At 44.9% G+C, this 24,043-nt stretch overlaps 2 protein-coding genes across 9 annotated transcripts in view; one reads left to right on the forward strand and one right to left on the reverse strand.

The window, feature by feature from the left end:
• Positions 1-17,145, forward strand: part of GLS2 (glutaminase 2) — a 35,526-nt gene extending 18,381 nt beyond the window's left edge. For 4 of the 8 annotated variants that reach the window (XM_081181323.1, XM_081181327.1, XM_081181329.1 and 1 more), the window contains exons 7-18: positions 562-620; positions 1,678-1,710; positions 2,947-3,005; positions 3,239-3,305; positions 3,888-3,938; positions 6,779-6,955; positions 8,320-8,451; positions 9,161-9,268; positions 10,773-10,834; positions 12,083-12,159; positions 15,137-15,200; positions 16,097-17,145. In XM_081181323.1, coding sequence (XP_081037449.1) covers positions 562-620; positions 1,678-1,710; positions 2,947-3,005; positions 3,239-3,305; positions 3,888-3,938; positions 6,779-6,955; positions 8,320-8,451; positions 9,161-9,268; positions 10,773-10,834; positions 12,083-12,159; positions 15,137-15,200; positions 16,097-16,253 — 1,046 coding nt within the window. In that variant the 3' untranslated portion in view covers positions 16,254-17,145. The remainder of the gene's footprint in view (positions 1-561; positions 621-1,677; positions 1,711-2,946; positions 3,006-3,238; positions 3,306-3,887; positions 3,939-6,778; positions 6,956-8,319; positions 8,452-9,160; positions 9,269-10,772; positions 10,835-12,082; positions 12,160-15,136; positions 15,201-16,096) is intronic. The other 4 variants (XM_081181324.1, XM_081181328.1, XM_081181325.1 and 1 more) reach the window with 3 other exon arrangements.
• Positions 17,146-17,307: 162 nt separating this feature from the next.
• SPRYD4 (SPRY domain containing 4) lies at positions 17,308-22,193 on the reverse strand. The gene is given in 3 exon segments (XM_081181556.1): positions 17,308-18,876; positions 21,964-22,156; positions 22,158-22,193. Coding segments are annotated over 3 exon segments (762 nt in total). The 5' UTR covers positions 22,179-22,193; the 3' UTR covers positions 17,308-18,328.
• Between the last annotated feature and the right edge of the window lie 1,850 nt (positions 22,194-24,043).

Raw genomic sequence — 24,043 nt, forward strand, 5'->3', positions numbered from 1 at the left:
CTGTGCGTCTTATGGAGCGAATGTGTGGTCCCTGGGGCCTGGGGGGGGGGGGGACCCGGGCTTCTCCCGCCAGCCCCGCAAGTTCTGGGAGCGGAGGCAAGGCTGCTCGCAACCTTGCCACCGCTCCCTGACCTGTTTTGGGGGCTGGGGTCGGGGGAAGCTCGGGCTTCCCCAGCCCCGCAGCTAAAAAGGAAGCCAAGACAGCGAGCAGGATCCAACCCGCTCGCTGTCTTGGCTTGTGCCATAGCCGTGCGCAACCCCTCCGGCAGGGAGAGGTTGCACGCGGCTAAAGAGGAAGCCAAGACAGCCAGCGGGATCCATCCTGCTCGCTGTCTTGGCTTCTTTGCTCTTTGGGGCTGGGGGGGAAATAAGATTTTTTTTCTTGATTTCCCCCACTCAAAACTAGGTGCGCCTTATGGTCCGGTGCGCCTTATAGAGCGAAAAATACAGTAATTGGGTAGGCAAACAATATTATGTTCTTGGGCCGGCTGTAGGTTTTGTCTTGATGGACCTAAGCAAGGTGAAGTTTGAATAACCCTGCATTTTTCTTTTTGCGTCTAGGCATCCCCCACAACCCTATGGTGAATGCAGGGGCCATTGTCATCAGCTCTCTCATCAGGGTAAGGCATCTGTAGTCACAGTTCCAGAGGTGGGCTTGGGTTGCCCTGCACTCGAGAGTACAAAAAGAAGAGGGCACATCACATCAAGGGGGTAGAGTGAGCACACCTGTGGAACAACCAAACCCTGTCCTGAAGAATAGGAACTGGAAAGGAAAGTGGTCCATGCCTTGAGAACCACTTTTGTCCTTGGAAGTTCTCAAGTCATGGACAAAGCTTAACAGGAATAACTGCATGAGGATCGCCTTTATTGCCACCCAACAGCAAGCAGAATTGCAGAACCATAGAATAATGAAGTTCACAGCTCAGGGTTGTAGTGAACTAGCAGCTTTGTGCCTGGTGTCGCTTGGATCTTCTAAGAAGTCAAAAATTTGGTGCAGTTTTGAAATCGGTGGTTCAAATCAGTGCAGTTATCGACAGGTTCAGTCGGACATCTTGTTTCAAAATGGCACCCAGATTGTATCCAAACATAAGACCAAAACCTGCTGCTTGGTCTCAGGAACGATTGCGCAAAATTTGATTACAATATTTTAAGAGGTGTTCAAATGCAGAGTGAACCGACAAGCATTTTTTTAAACTATAGATTATGCTGGTGTACTTCAGTCAAGTTAGTGGTTGTCGTTAACAATGGGCTGTAACTTAGAATGGCGCTGAGTACCAAGTGTGGCCTTTCTTCCTCGGTAAAGTGTAAACCTCACAGCTTTACCTGAGGTCTGGACTACAGCAGTTGTGGAAGGATTCCCAGGTTAGGTGACTGACCCATGGCATCAAGATCTGAATCCAGATTATTGCCCCTAATTTGGGGGTCTCTGTGGTTGACCTGTATCTCTAAGATACACAAAATCATAGCCAATGTTAGCAGAGGCATAGTGTGGGGGGTGTTGTGACATACTCTCTGCCGCTGAATTTTAGTCCTACTCAAAGTAGATCCTTTGAAATTAATGGAAATGACTAATTTAGGTCTATTAATTTCACTGAGTCTACTCTGGGCAGGACTTCGCTGAATGCAACTTAAAAGTTTTTCAGAGCTCAACTGACTCCTTTTCTTGTTTTCTTTTAGATGGGCTGTAAGAAAGCTGAGAAGTTTGACTACGTGAGTGTGGCCTTTGCCACTTATTTCAAATCTCCATTTTACAGTTTCTCAAGGCCCAGGTTTCTCAGGATGGCGGAAACCTATTCACTGGACAGTCAAAGTCATTTCTTTTGCAAAACAATCCTGAGTTCTGATTTGGTCTGGGATTCCAGAATCCCTTGGAAGCTAGTGCTGGAGGATGAGGAACTTGCAGGGCCCACAGAGATGTACTTTCAAATGTTGTTTTTCCTCAGCTAAATTGCAGAACGACAGCAATATTTCTGAAAGGTCCAGTTGGAGTTTAACTTGAGGCAGCTCTAAATGACCTCGGCCCAGTTTACCTGAAGGAAAGTCTTCACCCCCATCGGTCCAGCTCCGAGGGCCTTCTGCCAGTTCCCTCACTGTGAGAAGTGAGGTTACAGGAAACCAGGCAGAGGGCCTTTTCTGTGGTGGCGCCCTCCCTGTGGAACACCCTCCCATCAGATGTCAAGGAAATAAACAACTACCTGACTTTTAGAAGACATCTGAAGGCAGCCCTGTTTAGGGAAGTTTTTAATGTTTGATGTATTTATCATGTTTTTTATACAGTGGTACCTCTGGATGCGAACGGGATCCGTTCCGGAGCCCCGTTCGCATCCAGAAGCGAACGTAACATGCGACTGCACATGCATGGGTTGCATTTTACCGCTTTTGCACATGCGTGTGATGTCATTTTGAGTGTCTGCGCATGCGCAAGCGCCAAAACCTTGAAGTAATGCGTCCCCTTACTTCCGGGTCGCCGCGGAGCACAACCCGAAAATGCTTTACCTGAAGCGTATTCATCCCGAGGTATGACTGTATTCTATTGGGAGCTGCCCAGAGTGGCCGGATGGGCGGGGTATAAATAATTTCTTATTATTATTATCAATGGCAACCCTCTGTCCATCTTCTGCCATGGGAAAGTTCCCTGTCTACAAGCTAATACATGTAGACTATCATCACCGTCGTCTATTATTACTGCTGCTGCTACTCAATTAATTGAATACTTCTCTTCAATTAATTAATAAATTGAATAAATAATACTACTACTAATGGGTGCCTATTAGTATATTAAGTAATACTAGTATATTGTGTAACATAAAACAGACACTGAAGGAAAAGAACTGTTCACCGACTGACAATTTCAATAAGCAGGAAAAGGAAAGCAAGCTAAAGAGAGATGGGGACGGTGGTCTGGATCACAAACATATCTGGAAGACCTTCTTGCTTTGATTCTAGGTGTTGGATTATTTGAAGAAGATGGCCGGAAACGAGTATGTGGGATTCAGCAATACCACGTAAGGCCAGCAGGAGGGGCAACGGCACCCTATATTTCTTTCGCAAGAGATGCTAATAACGCTTGTTTTGCTAGTAGCGAGTTTGTTTTTAATTTAGAAAGTGTGGATGCGATTAAAATTGGTACGTAGGGCAGGGAACTCTCATTTTTAATGTAAGTGATAATTCCTGAAGGGTGGGCAAGCCAGAATCTGGAGAGAGAAATCAAGGAGTGTGTGTGTGTGTGTCTTAATAGGTTTCAATCAGAGAAAGAAACGGGAGACCGGAACTATGCCATTGGGTATTATCTTAAAGACAAAAAGGTAAGAAGGAGAGGAAGAGGAGGAGGGAGTTCTGTTTATTTTTTTATTGGTTGCTTGTATTTCGTTAAAATTCCATACAAAACTTAGAACCAGAAAATGGGGTAAAAGGTAAAGGGACCCCTGACTATTAGGTCCAGTCGTGGCCGACTCTGGGGTTGCGGCGCTCATCTCGCCTTATTGGCTGAGAGAGCCGGCGTAGAGCTTCCGGGTCATGTGGCCAGCATGACTAAGCCGCTTCTGGAGAACCAGAGCAGCGCACGGAAACGCCGTTTACCTTCCCGCTGGAGCGGTACCTATTTATCTACTTGCACTTTGATGTGCTTTCGAACTGCTAGGTTGGTAGGAGCAGGGACCGAGCAACGGGAGCTCACCCCGTCGCAGGGACTCGAACCGCCGACCTTCTGATCGGCAAGTCCTAGGCTCTGTGGTTTAACCCACAGCACCACCCGCGTCTCCTAGAAAATGGGGTAAAGGCAGGGAAACATTTTTCCAGCAGACGAGGATGATGTTGAGAGCGGGTGTCTTGGTCCATCCTTGCCAGTGTCTGAGGTTGTCGTATTCATTTTCTTCCCTGCGCCGCAGTGCTTTCCACAGGGAGCGGACATGACGGCAGCTCTCGACTTGTACTTCCAGGTGAGCTGGCTTTCTGGACTCCCATCTCAGCTGGGAATTTGGGTTCCTCCTGAGTTATTTTCCAAGTTAAGAGGATTGAGGCTGGAAGTGTAATCCGTGAGAGAGATGAGTAAGCAAGATCTTTCCACTGGATGTGGCAGTACTGCAGCTGAACCCAGTACTGCAGTTTTTTTGTGGATGCCTGGATCTGTTAAATTCAGTATGTAACCTGCATCTCAACGGAAAATAACCATCTGTTTAAAAACATACTAAGAATAGATTATTTAGCAATTCTTAATAGCTAACAGAGATAGCAGGGTCACCGTTTCGAGAAGGCGGGGTGGGGGCGGTTCCCAATGCAGTGTTTTATAACACAGGTTAAAATCACAGCTTTTTTGCCATTTAATCTTGAATATATCCAGGATTAGGCCTTCACTAGAGTGGAAATAGTGAGACACTTGAAGACTTCCACAGGTTATACAGGCTAAAGTTCTTTCCAGTGTGTCTGGCACATAGCTTTGGCAGAGAAACTGATCTAACAAAGCAAGATTTATGCATTGTAGCACAGTAGCCATTTATTGCACACATTAATAAGGCCACATCTGGGTAATACATGCTCATTCTTTCTGGAACAAAACTCTTACCACTGACAAACACAATCTGCTATTCATTTATCTCATAGTCTGCTCATTTTCTTATGTGCGAAATTATCTTGTATGCCTGCACTGTATCTAGTTCCCCTGGCCTATGTTAGTTGTTCTTGGCTTGTTATAACTAACCATTGCCTACTGCATTTTAATGAAAGTTCAAGAAACACACACACACACACACACACACACACACACACACACACACAGTGGTACCTCGGCTTAAGTACTTAACTCGTTCCAGAGGTCCGTACTTAACCTGAAACTGTTCTTAACCTGAAACACCACTTTAGCTAATGGGGCCTCCTGCTGCTGCTGCCGCACCGCCGGAGCGCAATTTCTGTTCTCATCCTGAGGCAAAGTTCTTAACCTAAAGCACTATTTCTGGGTTTGCGGAGTCTGTAACCTGAAGCGTATGTAACCTGAAGCATATGTAACCCAAGGTACCACTATATATATATATATATATATATATACACACACACACACACACACACACACACACACACACACACACACATTTCCAGGAGTAGGCCTTGAACCTCAATGTGAATTTTGTCTCTCCAGCTGAAATCTGAAAGGGCACTCCAGTCTTTACAGATAAAACATGTTTTTCAAAAATCACAATAACCTGCCACCCCCCCAATAACTTCAGTTATGAAAAGCCAACCTCAATAAGACAGATTTTCCCCAAACACCTGAACAACTGGTTCTAGAAAAGCACGGACAAATTCAGGTGCAGATTCTGCAACACACACACACAGATTCCTGCACCACAGTTGCAAACGGGTTGAGGAACCTGGTTTGAAATTTCCATAGAATTATATTGATTTGAATCCTTAGTGTCCAACTCTGTTCCAAAGAGGGCATTCTTAGAAATTCAATTCTAGGTTTTCTTCTAGGCTGGTGATTCATGACGGAACCAAAAGTTCAGTCCAGTTTTGCTTCTTTTCCTAGAAGCAATCCATACACTGCTCAAAATCAGGCAGATTCTAGTTGATTTGGGGATCAGTGCTAAGGTTATTTTAGAACTTATGCGAAAATAAGGGTGGGGTGAGGGAATAGATAGTCAAGCCCATCTTGGACTAGACTGCTTCAAAGTGCAGCTGAGGAGAGAGGCTTTCCATGTTTGAATTCCAATCCATGTAAAAAACCTGTTGTACCTAGAATGCCAGTGAAAAGGGATTTCTCCCACATATGCTACTTTCTCACATGAAGGGAGATTTTGACGTGAGGAATATTCAAATGCATAATCTCCCACCTGTAGTCTTTTAACTGGAAAGACGGCATATTTTTCTCTGTGTGTTAAACAGAGAGTTGTGCCCTTCAATGTCATGTCTCAGCAGAGTCCAGGGTCCATTTCTGGGACTTATTTATAGCTCCAGACCAGTGGTGTCAAAACTTTTTTCAAATAGGGCCAGATTTGATGAAGTGAAGGGCCGTGAAGGCCGACCAAATGGCTGGCCAGAGTTGTTAACCCTTTTTTTTAGGATTTTACCCCAGGAAATAAACTGCCACAGGGGCTGGATTAAACCAACCAACGGGCCGGATTAGGCCCCCGAAACGGACTTTGCCTGCTCTAAACCATGGGTAGGCAAACTAAGGCCCAGGGAGTGGATCTGGCCCAGTCGCCTTCTAAATCCAGCCTGCAGATGGTCCAGGAATCAGCGTGTTTTTACATGAGTAGAATGTGTCCTTTAATTTAAAATGCATCTCTGGGTTATTTGTGGGGCATAGGAATTACAGTGGTACTTCTGGATATGAACGGGATCCGTTCCAGAGCCCTGTTCACATCCAGAAGCAAACACAACCTGCATCAGCGGGTCACAATTCGTCGCTTCCGCGCATGCGCGCGACGTCATTTAGATTGTCTGCGCATGCGCAAGCCGCAAAACCCGGAGTTAACGCGTTCCGTTACTTCCGGGTCCCCGCAGAGCGCAACCCGAAAGTGCTCAACCTGAAACACATTTAACCCGAGGTATGACTGTAGTTCTTTTTTTCTTTTTCTTTCAAAATATAGTCCGGCCCCCCCACAAGGTCTGAGGGACAGTGGACCGGCCCCCTGCTGAAAAAGTTTGCTGACCCCTGCTCTCGACACTGGAACCTATTATGATCCTCATACCTTTGAATATTGCTTCTTTGTTAATTATACAATAATGACTTTTCCTCCTGTTCCCCCCCCCAACCCTTTCCCTTTCCCTCCACCCTGCAAAGCTGTGTTCTGTGGAAGTGACTTGTGAGTCCGGCAGTGTCATGGCGGCCACACTCGCCAATGGTGGCATCTGCCCCATCACGGGCGAGTGTGTGTTGAGCGATGAAGCTGTCCGCAACACCCTCAGCCTCATGCACTCGTGTGGCATGTATGACTTCTCTGGGGAGTTTGCCTTCCATGTAAGTGTCTGCAGTATCTTTTGGTGGGCTGCAAATGGGAGACAACTATGTGTGCTTCAGTATTGGAGGGTGTGTGTGTGTTTGATGGTGATAATGATGATTTATTGAATTTATATACCCCTCAATACCCGGGGGTCTCAGGCAGGGCCGTACGAAGGGGGGCGGGGGGGGGCAGGATTCTGAATTCCAGTTGCTGGAAACTGCAAGAGAGTTGTGTCACCCAGCTCTACCTCTCCTTTAAATCAGAACCAGTGATGGCGGTGAAGGTCCTGTGTGAGTGCCTGGAGGCGGTTGGAGGATGGATGGTGGCTAACAGATTGAGGTTGAATCCTGACAAGACAGAAGTACTGTTTTGGGGGGGCAGGGGGTGGGTGGGGGTGGGGGATTCCCTGGTCCTGAATGGGGTAGCTGTGCCCCTGAAGGACCAGGTGCGCAGCCTGGGAGTCATTTTGGACACACAGCCGTCCATGGAGGCGCAGGTTAATTCTGTGTCCAGGGCGGCTGTCTACCAGCTGCACCTGGTATGCAGGCTAAGACCCTACCTGCCCGCAGACTGTCTCGCCAGAGTGGTGCATGCTCTAGTTATCTCCCGCTCGGACTACTGCAACGCGCTCTACATGGGGCTACCTTTGAAGGTGACCTGGAAACTGCAATTAATCCAGAATGCGGCAGCTAGACTGGTGACTGGGAGTGGCCGCTGGGACCACATAACACCGGTTCTGAGAGATCTGCATTGGCTCCCAGTACGTTTCCGAGCACAATTCAAAGTGTTGGTGCTGACCTTTAAAGCCCTAAACGGCCTCGGTCCTGTATACCTGAAGGAGCGTCTCCACCCCCACCGTTCAGCCCGGACACTGAGATCCAGCGCCGAGGGCCTTCTGGCGGTTCCCTCATTGCGAGAAGTGAGGTTACAGGGAACCAGACAGGGGGCCTTCTCGGTAGTGGCACCCACCCTGTGGAACACCCTCCCTTCAGATGTGAAGGAAATAAGCTGCTATCCTATCTTTAAAAGACATCTGAAGGCAGCCCTGTTTAGGGAAGTTTTTAATATTTAACACTGTACTGTTTTTAACACTTGATTGGGAGCCGCCCAGAGTGGCTGGGAAACTCAGCCAGATGGGCGGGGTATAAATAATAAATTATTATTATTATTATTATTGTGTTCAGGTCTTCCTTGTGTTCACTTCTAATAGGTATCTGATTGTCCACTGTGGGAAAAGGATGATGACCTAGAAGGCCCACTGGCCTGATTCATAACAATATGCTCTTACAAAACATGAGGAAGGATTCTGTGCCACTCAAAAGCAAGCTCGTTCCTCGCCCTTCATCTAATTTCCCTCCCGCTTTTGCTTCCTCATTTTCAGGTTGGTCTACCCGCCAAATCCGCCGTCTCTGGCGCCATCTTGCTGGTGGTGCCCAACGTCATGGGTGTGATGTGTCTGTCGCCCCCTCTGGATAAAGTTGGCAACAGCACGAGGGGGATTGGGTTTTGCCAGGTGAGTTTCCCCACGGCCAGAACCGGTAGAATGAGCTCTGATAAAGCCATCAGTGAGAACCACCTGGTTGAATTGGGAGGGATGGCTCGGTGCAAGTCCCTCTCCTAACTTCCATTCCAGTGGCATTTGGTGAATTTTTTTGCAGGGGAACAGTTAGGGCCAGAGGCACCAGCTTGCAAAGGTGATTGGGGCAGGGATTTGATTTGAGTTTCTACTGAAATGAGGCTGCATTTTAATGTTGTGCTTAATCTTGTTTTTAAGCTGTATTTTAATCAATTGTTTTTACCTGGCCCTGAGCCTGGTCTTGGCTGGGGAGGGCAGGGTATAAATAAAACAACTTCTTTTTCTTATTATTATTATTATTATAAATGCATTTGCATAATCTATAAACATCTAGAAGTTGCCTTATTTTTTTTCTGCTGCAGACTTCGGATTTTATTTAAGACCTTCCAAACCCAAACTTGGATTTCCCACTGTTTTTGGACTACAGTTCCCATTATCCCTAACCACTGGTCCTGCTAGCTAGGGATGATGGGAATTGTAGTCCAAAAGCAGCGGGAGACCCAAGTTTGGTAAACACTGGTTTAACCCTTTGAAGGTTTCGTGGTGAAATGTTCTGCTTGTGACTTCCCACTTCTGTTCCCACTTCTGACCACTTTCCCTTGTGCTTTGCATGCTCCTTGCTACCTTTTGTCTCTTCTTTCTGCAGCAACTGGTCTCTCTCTTCAACTTCCACAACTATGACAACTTGCTTCACTGCACCCGCAAGATGGACCCACGCCGGGAAGGAATCGAAGTTAGAGTAATGACGGAAACGGTTGTCTGAAAGATAATGACAGATTTTAGTGGAAGAGGGCAGAAGTGAAGCTTGGGATGAGATGATTAAAATATATATACAGTGGTGCCCCGCAAGACGAATGCCTCGCAAGACGGAAAACTCCCTAGACGAAAGAGTTTTCCGTTTTGGAGGTGCTTCACAAAACGAATTTCCTATGGGCTTGCTTCGCAAGACGACAGTGTCTTGCGAGTTCCTGCTGGTCCCCCCCCCCTTTTTCTAAGCCGCTAAGCCGCTTATCAGCAGATAAGCCACTAAAAGCCTCTAATAGCGCTAATCCGCTAATCCTTCAATGGGCTTGCTTCACAAGACGAAAAAACCGCTAGACGAAGAGAATCACAGAACGGATTCTTTTCGTCTTGCGAGGCACCACTGTATATAAATTGCACCAATGACCCGTCAGCATATTATTATAATAAGCCCCGGATTCTATGCTGTTGGGTGCTTTGAAGATAAAAACTTTTTACTTGTCAGGCTGGCAACGACTGGACAAGTATTATTTACAAACTCCTCCAGATAGCTTCTGTGATAAGTCTCCGCACCTCTCACCTTCTCAGTCAAGAAATAACTCACAGAAATATCCAAGCAGCTCCCAACCGCCACCTCCTTTCCCCAATACCATCAATTATTTGAAATATATTCCCAGTTATTTGAAATATATTCCCAATTAAATTACATTACAAATACTAACATTTTTTGCTTTAGTTACAGGTAGGTAGCTGTGTTGGTCTGCCGCAGTCAAAACAAAATAAAAAAATTCCTTCCAGTAGCACCTTAGAGACCAACTAAGTTTGTTATTGGTATGAGCATGCACACGAAAGCTCATACCAATAACAAACTTCGTTGGTCTCTAAGATGCTACAGGAAGGAATTTGTTTATTTTTTGCTTTAATCAACATGCGTACGTTGGGAGTGTTGAACACCTCCAAAATGAGGAGGACTAGAAATAACATTTTGAGTACAGTGGTACCTCAGATTTCATACGCTTCAGGTTACAGACGTCTGCTAAACCAGAAATAGTGCTTCAGGTTAAGAACTTTGCTTCAGGATGAGAACAGAAATTGTGCTCTGGTGGCATGGCGGCAGCAGGAGGCCCCATTAGCTAAAGTGGTGCTTCAGGTTAAGAACAGTTTCAGGTTAAGAACGGACCTCCGGAACAAATTAAGTACTTAACCCAAGGTACTACTGTACTGTGTGGGTGAAGTCAGAGAATACGAATAGTCCCAGCTGTAGCACATTCCAAAATGTTCAGAACGCTTTAAAATAGGATTAGGCAAATTCATGGAGGATAAGTCTGTTGGTGGCTGCTAGCCACATGGGTTATGCATCGCCTTCAGTTACTGGGAATCACAGTTGGGGAGAGTGCTGTTGTTCCTGGGTTGCAGGCTTCCCATGGGCATCTCGTTGACCATAGTGAGAATGAGCCTTTGGCTTGATCCAGTAAGACTTTTCTTACATTCTTAACACCTCGCTCCATCTCTTCCAGAACAAGACAGTGGTGAACCTGCTGTTTGCTGCCTACAGTGGCGATGTCTCTGCTCTTCGGAGGTATGGGCCAGCCAGCCAGTGCTGGGGAGAGATTTCTTGAACTGCCTTTCGATATACGATACGATATCTTTATTGTCATTGTCCCATACAGAGCAATTAAATTGAAAAATCTACATAAGACATTCAAAACCCCCTAAAAACTCTGAAATCCCATTTAAAATACAATATACTTCTATAGAGGGACGCGAGTGGCGCTGTGGGTTAAACCACAGAGCCTAGGACTTGCTGATCAGAAGGTCGGCGGTTCGAATCCCCGCAACAGGGTGAGCTCCCGTTGCTCGGTCCCTGCTCCTGCCAACCTAGCAGTTCGAAAGCACGTCCAAGTTCAAGTAGATAAATAGGTACCGCTCCAGCGGGAAGGTAAAGGGCATTTCCGTGCGCTGCTCTGGTTCGCCAGAAGCGGCTTAGTCATGCTGGCCACATGACCCGGAAGCTGTACGCCGGCTCCCTTGGCCAATAAAGAGAGATGAGCGCCGCAACCCCAGAGTCGTCTGCGACTGGACCTAATGGTCAGGGGCCCCTTTACCTTTACCTTTATACTCCTATAGAGACTCCTTATACTGTGTTTAAAACCAGAATTGCATTGGGGTAGAAACTGTTTCTCAGGCGGCTAGTCCTAGTCTTTATGACCCTGTACCGTCTTCCAGAAGGCAGAAGCTGAAAGAGATAATTTCTGGGTGTGCACTATCCTGCGCTATGTCTGCAGCTTTCTTATGGCACCTGGCAGCATAGATTTGATCAAAGGTGGGAAGAGTGCACTCAATTATTCTCTCTGCAGTCTTTACAACCCTGGAACCCTGGGATGGGGAACTTGTAGCCCTCCAGATGTAGCTGGACTACAGTACCCATCAGCTCCAGCCAGAATGGCCAGTGGCCTCAAGGATGATGGGAATTATAGTCCAACAACATGTGGAGGGCCATAGGTGCCCCATCCTTGATCAAATTCAGTGCTTCCCAAACTTGGGTCTCCAGCTATTTTTGGACTACAATTCCCATCATCCCTGACCACTGATCTAGCTAGCTGTGGGTTGATGGGAGTTGTAGTCCAAAAAACAGCTGGAGACTCAAGTTTGGGAAACACGGATCTAGTTTATCTGTCTATAGTTTAAATTGCTCTGTGTGGTAGTCCTCCTCAGAGTAGGCCCATTGAAATTAAGATACATGAGTAACAGCCCGTTAATTTCAATGGGTGTATGAGCAGAACTAGCATTGGAAATAACACTGACTCCCTTCTTGGCTTCCCTCTAGATTTGCCCTGTCAGCCATGGACATGGAACAGAAAGACTACGACTCCCGCACAGCTCTTCACGTAGCTGCAGCTGAAGGTAGCATGCTGGGGCCACAATTGTTTCATGAGTCTAGGGCCATGTTTGCACCTTGCAGGCTTGCACAGACCCAATGCACCTCAGACCTTCAGTCATGCACTTCTCTGGTGTCCTTCTACCCAGTGTTTTTGCACCTGGCTATAGACCACTTAGGGACACGGGTGGCACTGTGGTTAAACCACAGAGCCTAGGACTTGCTGATCAGAAGGTTGGCGGTTCGAATCCCCACGACAGGATGAGCTCCCGTTGCTCGGTCCCTGCTCCTGCCAACCTAGCATCAAAGTGCAAGTAGATAAATAGGTACTGCTCCGGCGGGAAGGTAAACGGCGTTTCTGTGCGCTGCTCTGGTTCGCCAGAAGCGGCTTAGTCATGCTGGCCACATGACCTGGAAGCTGTACGCCGGGTCCCTCGGCCAATAAAGCGAGATGAGAGCCCCATAGTCGGTCATGACTGGACCTAATGGTCAGGGGTCCCTTTACTTTTACCTATGGACCACTTAATGACCAAGTGAAGATGCCTGGGTGCCAGGATAGTACCTGACATCTCCACCATCTGAGGATCATTGGATATGGACTGTTCCCATACACCAGGCATGGCCAAACTTGGCCCTCCAGATGTTTTGGGACTACAATTCTCATCATCCCTAGCTAACAGGACCAGTGGTCAGGGACGATGGGAATTGTAGTCCCAAAACATCTGGAGGGCCAAGTTTGGCCATGCCTGCCATACATCAATACCCCACCCTGTTGAATTCTATCAGTTATATTTTATCTGCACAAGCAGAATAAATTTCTGGATCCAAAATGCTGAGCAGGAGCAGTCACAATTAAGAAAAAGAGGTCAGAATAGGCCAATAGATATCCCTGGATCAAGTGACTCTTCTTCTTTTAAGTTCTCAAAGCTCTTAACCTAGCTCAAGGTTGTCATCTGAACCAGACAGATTTTTAAATGGTAATCACAGTCAGTCCATCATTTGAAAAACAAAACTTTAGAGCTACATTACGCAAAAATAGCAACTAGTCATTCCATTTTGGCGACTGCAACCTTGGTTTAAGGAGCCATTTTGCACCCAGCTTATATATATCTGAGTTTCTAACAGTGCTTCTGCCCTAAAAGTGGGGCCTGGTGTGGTGGTAGTGCTATGGGGTCAATGGTGCATGGCTTCAATACAATGCGACACACCATTTCTGTTAAGTGCACTCACCATGTTCTTTGAGATAGAGGGGCATAATAAGAATCAAAGGCTGTCAAAGATACTGAACCAGGGACATAACTGGGGAAGAGGATTTGGGTGCAAGGATAGTGAAAATGGCAAGCAAAAGATAGAAGGCATCGGCTGGGAACTGGAGACACCTGACATGAGAAGGCCATGTATTGATAATGAAGAGGTTTCCATTAGCAATGGAAATGTAAGGTCCAAACCAGAGGTGGATAACCTGTACCCACCATTCCAAGATCTTATTAGACTCCAACTCCCATCCACCCCAGCCAACGTGGCCAATGCTCAAGGAAGTTGGGAGCTGGAGTCCAGCAGCATATGTAGGTTTGTCTCCCCTGCTCTAAACTTTTACATGTCTCCACAAACTCTATGCAACTTTAGGGATAAAAGATGCAGCAATCTCTGTCTCTCCCCCCCCCCTTACATTCCCAGCTAATCAATTTTCTGTGTTTTAAGACAAAAGTTAATTTCAAGTATTTTGACTAAGCAGGACTGTACAAAGTAATGCTTGTTTTACACTGGGACTGGAAAAAGTCCCAGGCTTTTAGTGTAGGTTAACGGGTATTTTTAAGGCTCTGTCTTAATGAGGGGTTAGCAGACGGTCACAGCTCATACACAAGGAACTCTGTTTTTGTAGCAAGTTTTTGTGGTTGACTACAAAAATGACATGAGCCAACAGTGTGACGTGGCAGCTAAAAAAGCCACTGCAATTCTGGGCTGCATCAATAGGAGTATAGCATCTAGATCAAGGGAAGTAATAGTGCCACTGTATTCTGCTCTGGTCAGACCTCACCTGGAGTACTGTGTCCAGTTCTGGGCACCACAGTTCAAGAAGGACACTGACAAACTGGAATGTGTCCAGAGGAGGGCAACCAAAATGGTCAAAGGCCTGGAAACAATGCCTTATGGGGAACAGCTAAGGGAGCTGGGCATGTTTAGCCTGGAGAAGAGGAGGTTAAGGGGTGATATGATAGCCATGTTCAAATATATAAAAGGATGTCACATAGAGGAGGAAGAAAGGTTGTTTTCTGCTGCTCCAGAGAAGCGGACACGGAGCAATGGATCCAAACTACAAGAAAGAAGATTCCACCTAAACATTAGGAAGAACTTCCTGACAGTAAGAGCTGTTCGACAGTGGAATTTGCTGCCAAGGAGTGTGGTGGAGTCTCCTGCTTTGGAGGTCTTTAAGCAGAGGCTTGACAACCATATGTCAGGAGTGCTCTGATGGTGTTTCCTGCTTGGCAGGGGGTTGGACTCGATGGCCCTTGTGGTCTCTTCCAACTCTATGATTCTATGATTCTATGAAAAGGACCTCAGATTAAACTATCACTGTGCTCTCTGCAAGCTATAGGGGTTTGGGGGGCAGACCAGGGGGCATTTAGGAAGAATTAAACCTCTTTCAAGGCAGCTTAGGTCTACAGTTTCGCTGTGTCCATCTATTGTTATGAGTGAACTACTTGCTCTGTAATAACCTTCCTGCAATCCACCAACTCTCTGCTTAAATAACTTTGTGACTTGTTTGGCGTGGGGCAAGAGGTTGAAACTTAAAAAAACTTTTGGACATTGGGATGAAGAAAGGGGAGGTATGGGGAAGTCTGAGAAACACGGTTTATGAAAAAAGGTTATGAAATTATACGTGTTTGTATGTCTTTTTATATGTTTGTATTGTCTTAAAAAATTTGTAAAACCAATAAAAAATTTTATTAAAAAAAAAAGAGGTTGAAACTTAAAATTTTGTTATTCCTCCCCCCTGCCCAGGTCACCTGGAGGTTGTGAAGTTTCTGGTGGAAGCCTGCAGAGTAAATCCTTTTGTCAAAGACAGGTGAGGAATAGTAGGCTTATGAAGGACTGCGGAGAGGGGAGGGTCCATTCTTAGCTGGGACATCAGGGATTGCCACAGCCAAAGACAAGATGACAGAGAGCCTTTTGGGCCTTCCCATTTGGCCCACTGGTGTATTTTGATGCATAGATTGATGGATCAATCTATCCATCACCTGATGACATACAAAATTGGGTGCATGACAAGTAAACGCATGGAGCCAAATTGAACAGGATTAATTGGGCACAAACTTTAACCTTGCTTCAGGTAGCCGTGTTGGTCTGCCGTAGTCAAGTCAAAACAAAACAAATAAAATAAAATTTAAAAATTCATTCCAGTAGCACCTTAAGAGACCAACTAAGTTAGTTATTGGTATGAGCTTTCGTGTGCATGCACACTTGGTATCTGAAGAAGTGTGCATGCACACGAAAGCTCATACCAATAACTAACTTAGTTGGTCTCTAAGGTGCTACTGGAATGAATTATTATTATTTGTTTTGTTTTAACCTTGCTTCTTCCTTTCCAGTAACATAAGGCACTTTTTGAATGAGGTACCCATCTATGGTGGCTGAGAAAGGCACCCATTTTTATTTTTTAAGCACCAAATTCTAGCTTGATATGAAGAATCAACATCGTACTTAGAGTATGCTCCCAATTCATCCTTTGCAGCTGGAACCATGACTTGAATTCAAACTGCACCAACAAAGATGCACTCCTCCTTCTTCCTTTGAACTTGAATCACCTAGCATCATACCTCTTCTGGTGACTGACAGACAGGCAGTCCCAGCCACCCATCAAAGTGGTCTGTGTTGAGTTCTAGATCTGGCCTACTGATTGGATCCAGTTTCTAAATAGATGAAGGTAGCTGCACATGCCTTCATCTCTTTCCTTCTCTGCAGGTGGGGGAACATTGCCTTGGACGATGCTACGCAGTTTAATCACTTGGAAGTGGTGAAGCTACTCAAAGATTACCAAGACACCTACGTATTGGGAGCCAGCCAGGCTCGGGAAGCAGCTGAGGACCTTTCCAAGGAGAACTTAGAAAGCATGGTGTGAAAATTGTGAACTATTCTGTTAGCTGCATTTCAACACAGATTTAACTAGGTCACTTGCTCTCATTTCTGAAAGGAGGCAGACACACCAGCGGATGCACTTCTGCTTAGGATTTGAGCTGAGATGTGGGTTTCCCAGTTCTTGGGCTATAGGAAACACCTACACCAGTTAGTTCCATGCACAAGTTTGATACTTGGTGACACAGCAGTAGACTTGATAAGAGTCCACAGAAACTGAGCTAGCAGCTATTGGGGAGAGAGACCAAAGTGGGACCTTGTCTCTTAAGCGCTAACACTTCACGCTGCCTGTAGATCAAAGCAGACACTGCTTACATAGGCAAAAGGCATTTAAGGCCCAAAGTAGGCCTGCCCCTTTGCCCTACACTGTTATCCCAAGTACTATGACTTTCTGTTGCTCCCTTCTTTCAAATAATTATGAACCTCAGCATGCAGTCCTAGTATTTGTGTAATTGGGATGGGGGAAGCTTTCAGGCTATGACTGCAGAGTTTTATCTTTTTTAACATTGCCATTTGATATACAATTTGTTAGGGTGGTTTGCAAAACAAAAATACTTTAAAACACCAGCTTTGAAGACCAGAAAGGGGCAAAGTGTACACCCACCTCAAGCCGTGCCTGCAATGCTGCAGATAAGACAATCTCTCTGGGCCTTAGTTTTCTAGACAAACTAAATATTGCCCTAACTTTCTAGACAAGTCCCAGGATAAAAGTGGTAAGATCAAGAGGTGCGGAGTGATGTGGTAATACGAGTAGACAGAGTTACAACCCTAAGCATATTTGTTCAAAATTTAAGTGTTAAGTCCCAACTGAATTTGCATGAGTCAAACAAGTGCATTCAGAATTGCACTCTGGAATAAAGAGAGAAGTTCAGAGCAAATGGTAGTGTTTTCTTCACAGAGCCTATCTCCTTTCAGCAGCAATTCTAGACTGAAGGGTGTTTTGTTTGTTTTAAAGCTTTTCTTAAACCATGGGATATTTTCAGGAAAAAGCACTGGTCAGTCCAAAGCAGCTTAGGAGAGCACCAACAGAAAATACAGTGTTTCAGATAAATTTATTTTTATTGATTGTGATAACTACATAACTGCCAACACACATACAGTTAACAGAATGCTGCTCTTCCTTGATTCAAAAAAATAGCTCCTTGTTGTCTTCAAGTTGTGTTCTATAAAATAAAGCATACCTCTGGAGAACGTGTCAGTGTGCTAGATCTGAGAGTACTGTGAAAAGAGTGACCACAGATAGCTGTTTTCAGAACATTTCTGGCTTGATTTGTCACCCATATATTGCTGCTCCATTAAACACAGACAAAACCCTGTACAAGGAAACTCCTGCTAAGCCAGGGTATAATGGAATGAGGTGGGATTATTGGGCTGTGTATTAAAAGAAAGTAATTCCTGTATAACTGATTATGTGCCACAAAGTTTATCAGTACAGGAGGATTAGAGCTCCAATGGGTATGTCAGCATCTTAGATGCAGGCTTAGTTTGTTCTCCCACTGGCCCAGCAGAGGGCAATAGTGGCTATGCATTGTACACAGAGAGATCCAAGTGGAGTTTCCCTGCCTCCAGACATCTGAAAGCCTAGGCAGATACTTAGGCTGAGCAAGGGGACTCTATACATTATTAAGGACATGGGATAAGAGCACCAAAAGGTGTGGCTGATCACACACAATAGCTGCAAAGAAACAAATGGGACCGTGGAGCAACCACATACATTTTTCCATATGGACAAACCCTAATTTAAGCCAAGTGTATCCCGTGTTTGTAGACAGCCAACCAACCTCCTTTTACAAGAACAATGGAGCAGAGACAGAAAATCAGAATATGTGAATAAGATCTTACTACATTCCAAATGAGATGTTTCAACATGGAATCCAAAGGTCTCATCTTTTCCTAAGAGAAAACAGTCAACGGGCTGAATGGTACATATAGATATGAAACTTTGGCTCCTATGACAAGGGTATTGCAGGAGAGGGATTCCTTCTTTTATGTACCACTCTGAAGCCTCATATTCCAAGCAGTTTGTCCATCTCTCCAAACATCACTAAGCTGGAGAGGTTTTCAGTTCCTGTCGAGATTTTCAGGTACATTGAGGCCTGAATGCGTGATCAGTTCACCATCCCAGAGGGCAAAGGCGGGCACTACGGGGCCTTGGAACTCAGCAAAGATGCTGTGGACGGACACATGTTTGCTGACATCCACCAGGCTGAGTTTCTTGCTGTCGTAGTCCAAGAACAGACCCACTCTCTCTGGGTGGCCGATGTTCTTGATTGGAGTGGTCTCATTAGCGAACATGGCATTCCAGTGCCGGTTCGCATAGGAAAAGACCCAGGAGCGGTCATCTACTCCAACGCAACCGTCCCGGGAGATGTCCACGTCTGCTACCCCTATGCGGAATTGCTGCGATTCTTTGACAGTCACTTCCCAGTAGTGACGCCCACTGGAGACAGCCGTGTCACCCAGTACTACAGCCCAGTCTCTGAAGCGTTCAGGATTCCGGGGAACGCTGGTGGGGTCAATCCCCACCATACGGTAAATGACACCAGTGTTCTTTTTGAACAGATCCAAGCTGCTGTGGGCCGTTCTCTCATCCAGCTTGAAATTGATCTCTGCAGTAAGAAAGAAAATTGCATGAGAGTCCATACGTTTTGCTGCTTCTCTCAGAAAGGAAGCAAGTTTAGCAGAACCATTTTACTCTGTGATCGCCAAGGATTTCCCCCCTTACAAGAGGCGAAGAGATGTTGCTGGACTCCGACTCACACCATCCTCAACCAGAGTTGTAATCCGGAAACATCTGGAGGACAACAAATTCCCAATCCCTGACCCTGCCTTACAGTTACATTTGTTGAACTAAGGGAGCTATTATGTTTCCTTTTGCACAGATTGATGTTAATAGAAATAACAACACACATTTACTATAGGGGAAATGGGTGTACTTGCTAAATAATAAGACAAAGCATAAGACATCAACTTGGAGAAAAGGGTTAAGGGAATAGGGCTATCATTCAATTGGACATTTTAGTTGTTCCAGTCAAAAGCTGCATCAGTTTCTGTAAGAATAAAAAAAAAAATGTTCTAAAAACAAAGTCTGGTTTTTCTTCAGATTCATGTATTTTCCTGAGATTAGAATGAGAAAGGCGCCTCTTTATATTTTTTATATTTTATCAAAGCATAGACAACAGAAATTAGGCTATCCCTGTCCAGTTAAGGGCATAACTGGGCCACCAGCCATAAATATGGAGGGGAGCGTGGATTATGAACAAGGTCACTCAAATGACAACACTCTCCCCCCTGCAAAATGCAATTGCCACAAATGCTATGGTTAACAACACAACCATTCAGAAGGAGGCTGGGTAGTACCCAACTGTGCCATCTGGTAACTTCTTCTTCTTCATCATCATCATCATCATCATTTCAGCTGGCACCTTCATTATATACTTTTAGGCTCCTGGAACAAACGTTCCTCTTCAACCAGGCCTCTGGCTGATGAACATCCAATACCTTTTTAAATGTGTTGTGGCACAGGATGGGAGGTTACGGGTTTGTTTCTATTATGTATTTTGTGTTTTTTATCTTCTATTTTAATGTTGTGAACCGCACTGAGATCTACGGAGGAAGGGTGGCAAACTGATTTAATAAACCACAACAGCAACTGAAATAATATTTTACTGGATGAACACTTCACCACTTTATAGCCAAGAGTAAGCATTCAGCAGTCATCTACGTAGCGTTATGAAGCAAAAGGCAATCTTACCCCAGAAGCTACACAGCTACACACTCTCTTCCTCTGTAAGGGTTTTCATAGCAGCATAACTGTGCCTCTGTGGTAATGTATAGGCTACAGTTGATCAGATAGATAGATAGATCGATCAATATAGATACACACACGGACACAAACACTTACTGACTTACATTAGGGATATCTGGAATCGAATAAGGAATCTCCTGCCTGCAAAGCCTGTGTTTTAATACTGAGCTACAGAAGCTCTCTTTAAATCATACTATGAAGAACTGCAAAACTACAGTGGTACCTCGGGTTACATACGTTTCAGGTTACATACGCTTCAGGTTACAGACTCCGCTAACCCAGAAATAGTACCTCGGGTTAAGAACTTTGCTTCAGGATGAGAACAGAAATCGCGCGGTGGTGGCGTGGCAGCAGTGGGAGGCCCCATTAGCTAAAGCGGTGCTTCAGGTTAAGAACAGTTTCAGGTTAAGAACGGACCTCCGGAACGAATGAAGTACGTAACCAGAGGTATCACTGTATTGGCAAACAGTCTTGCAGGAGAACCACTAAGCATTATAAATGGCAGCCATGGGCTTAGCCAGGATTTATGGGGATGGGGGCAGAACCAACCTATCTGTGATGCGATGGGTCAGTTAGTTAAGTATTTTAAGTATTTCCTTCTGGGAGTTATAGGGGTAGAAGTACCTAAACAGTATAGAAATTTATTGATGTATGCAACTACAGCAGCAAGAATGTAATTTGCCCCAAAATGGAAAGAAGACGATCTGACGAAAGAAGAATGGACACAAAAACTTATGGACTATCCCGAAATGGCAAAATGTACCGCGGGGTGGGGGTGGGGAATAAGAAATCAAGATAACTAACTTTTTACAAAAGAATGGAAATGGTTTATTGAATATTTGCAAATAACTACCAGACTTTTAGAAGACATCTGAAGGCAGCCCTCTTTAGGGAACCTTTTAATGTTTAACAGACTACTGTATTTTAATACTTTGTTGGAAGCCACCCAGAGTGGCTGGGGAAACCCAGCCAGATGGGCGGGGTGTAAATAATAAATTATTATATTATTATTATTATAAATTGTAAATAGATAAGGACATTGGCAGGATTATTGTAATAACTGGCAGTTTTGTAAGAGTATATAATTAAAGTAGATGAATAAAAGAATAAGTTAATTTAGAATATGCAAGAAAAGATTTTAAAAAATTAAGGAACCGCAGAAAGAGGAGGAAGTTGAGTCTTGAAATGTTTAAATGACTGTAGAACTACTGAAATGTATATAACTGAAAATGACAAAGTATTTTTTTTTATTTACTTGATTTAGGGGGACAGCTGCCCCCTGCACCTCCATGACTGCTACAATACATATACAATACATATTATATTCAGCTTCGTGTCTAGGCTAAGCTGATTTATTTATAGCACTTATACACCAAATAATAATAATAAATTCTAAGCAGCTTACATACAATATTCTATAAAAGTTGCAACAACACACACACGCCATGTTAAACTCATTTTGCTGGCCAAAAACCAGATGTTCTGAGGCCCTCGAAGTATCCCGCCTCTTTATGAAGGGCTTTGCTACTCATTAGCAAATAATGGTACTGTTTATTATTAATTATTATTAATTATTATTATTGTTGTTGTTGTTGTTGTTGTTAGCTACTTAACGCGAGCGACTCAAGGACCCTTAATTGGCAAAAGTGCAAAAGAGTCGACTCGGCAGAGGTCCTGCGCGTTTAAGAGCATCGTAGCAGGCAGAAGTTCAACCGGTGCAGGTTTGCTCGATGTGACGGTGCGGAGCCCTCTGCCTGCTGAATTTCTACCTCAGCTATCATAGCCCAAGGGAAGGATGACGAGCAACCCTAAACACGGTGTCATGGTGCCTGAGGAAAGAAACATTCGTAAGCAGCGCAGAGCCGCCATTGGGTATAACCGCAAGTACCTCTCCGGGGCGCTTCTCTCCCTAAACGGCGCCCCGCGACACACAGGCTCCAGCCTCGCTGCTTCACAGCCCTCAGCATGGGCGCCGCCATTTTGGAAAGGGCACTGCTCAACCGCGCGTGGACGGTGCCTGCGCGGTTACTCCTTAAGGCGGCTGCGGCCGCCATCTTGGAGGAGGGCAACACCCGCCCCAGGCCTGCGGATCTCTCCCGCCATCTTAAAGCCAGGCTGTCGCTATTGGTCCGGGAGAGCCGAGCTTCAGAGTCGCCATCTTCTCATAGGGCGCGGCGCTTTCTGACGCCGCCGGCGCCATCTTGAAGCGGAGGGAAGGCCGGCGAGGCCGTCATTTTGTTCCTATTAGAGGGGTAGTACGTGGTTGTGGGCTAGAGAAAATAAATTGTTGAGATTGTTTTGGGAACGAACCCAAATTGTTTAGGGTTTTTTTTTTGGGGGGATAAATCTCCCCCCGCCCCAGAAAATAGTGATTTTAAGCTTTTGTTTATATATATATATATATAATACATACACACATACGGTATATATAAATTTTATTAAATTTTCTGTTTTACAATTTAGAATACTCATTTTAAATGCCTTTAAAATATCCATGACCTCCCTTGTTCTCTTTCCATGTTCATTTTACATATCATAAATTCCTTCATATTTTACGTAAACTAAAGCATTCAGTATTCCATTATTACATCCATCAATACTCATTTTAAACGTCCTTAAAATATCCATGACTTCTCTTCTCTTTCCATGGTTCATTTTACATATCATAAATCCCTGCATATTTTACATAAACTAAAGCATTCAGTATTCCATTACTACATCCATCAAAATTGATTTACAGTTGAATTTATCTTAATGCTGCCAACGTTTTCAAGCGTACACAATTTCTCCTCATCTGTTCGATAAACATTTTCCAGTCTTCTCTCAACGTATGTTCTTGTTCTCTTATTCTATATGTTAAGTCTGCAAGCTGCACATATTCCATCAGATTTTAAGCTTTTGGAGCTGTTACTGCTGCCACACATCTGGGTTTTCCCTGACATTTTGACGGTTTGGCAAAATTTCCTGCTGACACCATTTTTACACCCCAAACCCAGGACATGTCACGATTTTTCTTGACGTATGGAAAGCCTAGTTAACCTACTTCGCTAACAAGTGCATCTGGGAAGAACTTTACGTATTGTGATTTCTATCTGCTCTTAAACTTCGCTATAGGAGTACGGTTGCAGCCTATGTTCTGGCAAAATACGATTCCCATCCTCTCTGGTGCTGAAGTGACTCCAAAGCAATCCATTACAATCTATTGCAGCCTAATAGGGTGGCCCCTCTGAAATTATTTGTAAATCTGGGCAGAGAACTCCGCATGACTATTTCAGGCCTGTTCCCCTACATGGCAATACATCGAAAAAGGAATATGAGCCAATTAAAACTACTTGTGGTTGTGTAAACAGGCCTGGTTTGCTTTATGTTTAACGTTTTGAGCCAGAGCTTTAGCATGGCTAAACCGCTTCTGGAGCAACGGGACACCGTGACGGAAGTCAGAACGCATGGAAACACCATTTACCTTCCCACTGCAACGGTACCTATTTATCTACTTGCACTGGTGTGCTTTCGAACTGCTAGGTTGGCAGAAGCTGGGACAGAGCAATGGGAGTTCATCCCATTGCGGGGATTCGAACCGCCAACCTTCTGATCGGCAAGCCCAGGAGGCTCAGTGGTTTAGACCACAGTGCCACCCGTGTTCCTTTTATAAACTTAATAGGGTGTGTGTGTGGGTGTGTGCACGCGCACACACGCACACACACACACACACACACACACACACACTTTGATTCACTCAAACTGATAGCCAAAAATAAATAACCCAGTTTCAGCTTTGTAAAAAAGTTCATGAGCAACAAAACTAATTGGACTGCGATCAGGGAGATTTGGGTTGGTGTTAGGCCCCAAGCTACATATTATATGAGAGATCAAGGATTAGGATTCCTAACGCTTTTTTATTATGACTTCAAATGTGTCAACTTTGAATAGGATCAGAGCAGTAGTTGTGATGGAAGATATTTAACCCT

Source organism: Podarcis bocagei (genome assembly GCF_964188305.1).
Source record: "Podarcis bocagei genome assembly, chromosome: 2".
Lineage (NCBI taxonomy): Eukaryota > Metazoa > Chordata > Lepidosauria > Squamata > Lacertidae > Podarcis > Podarcis bocagei.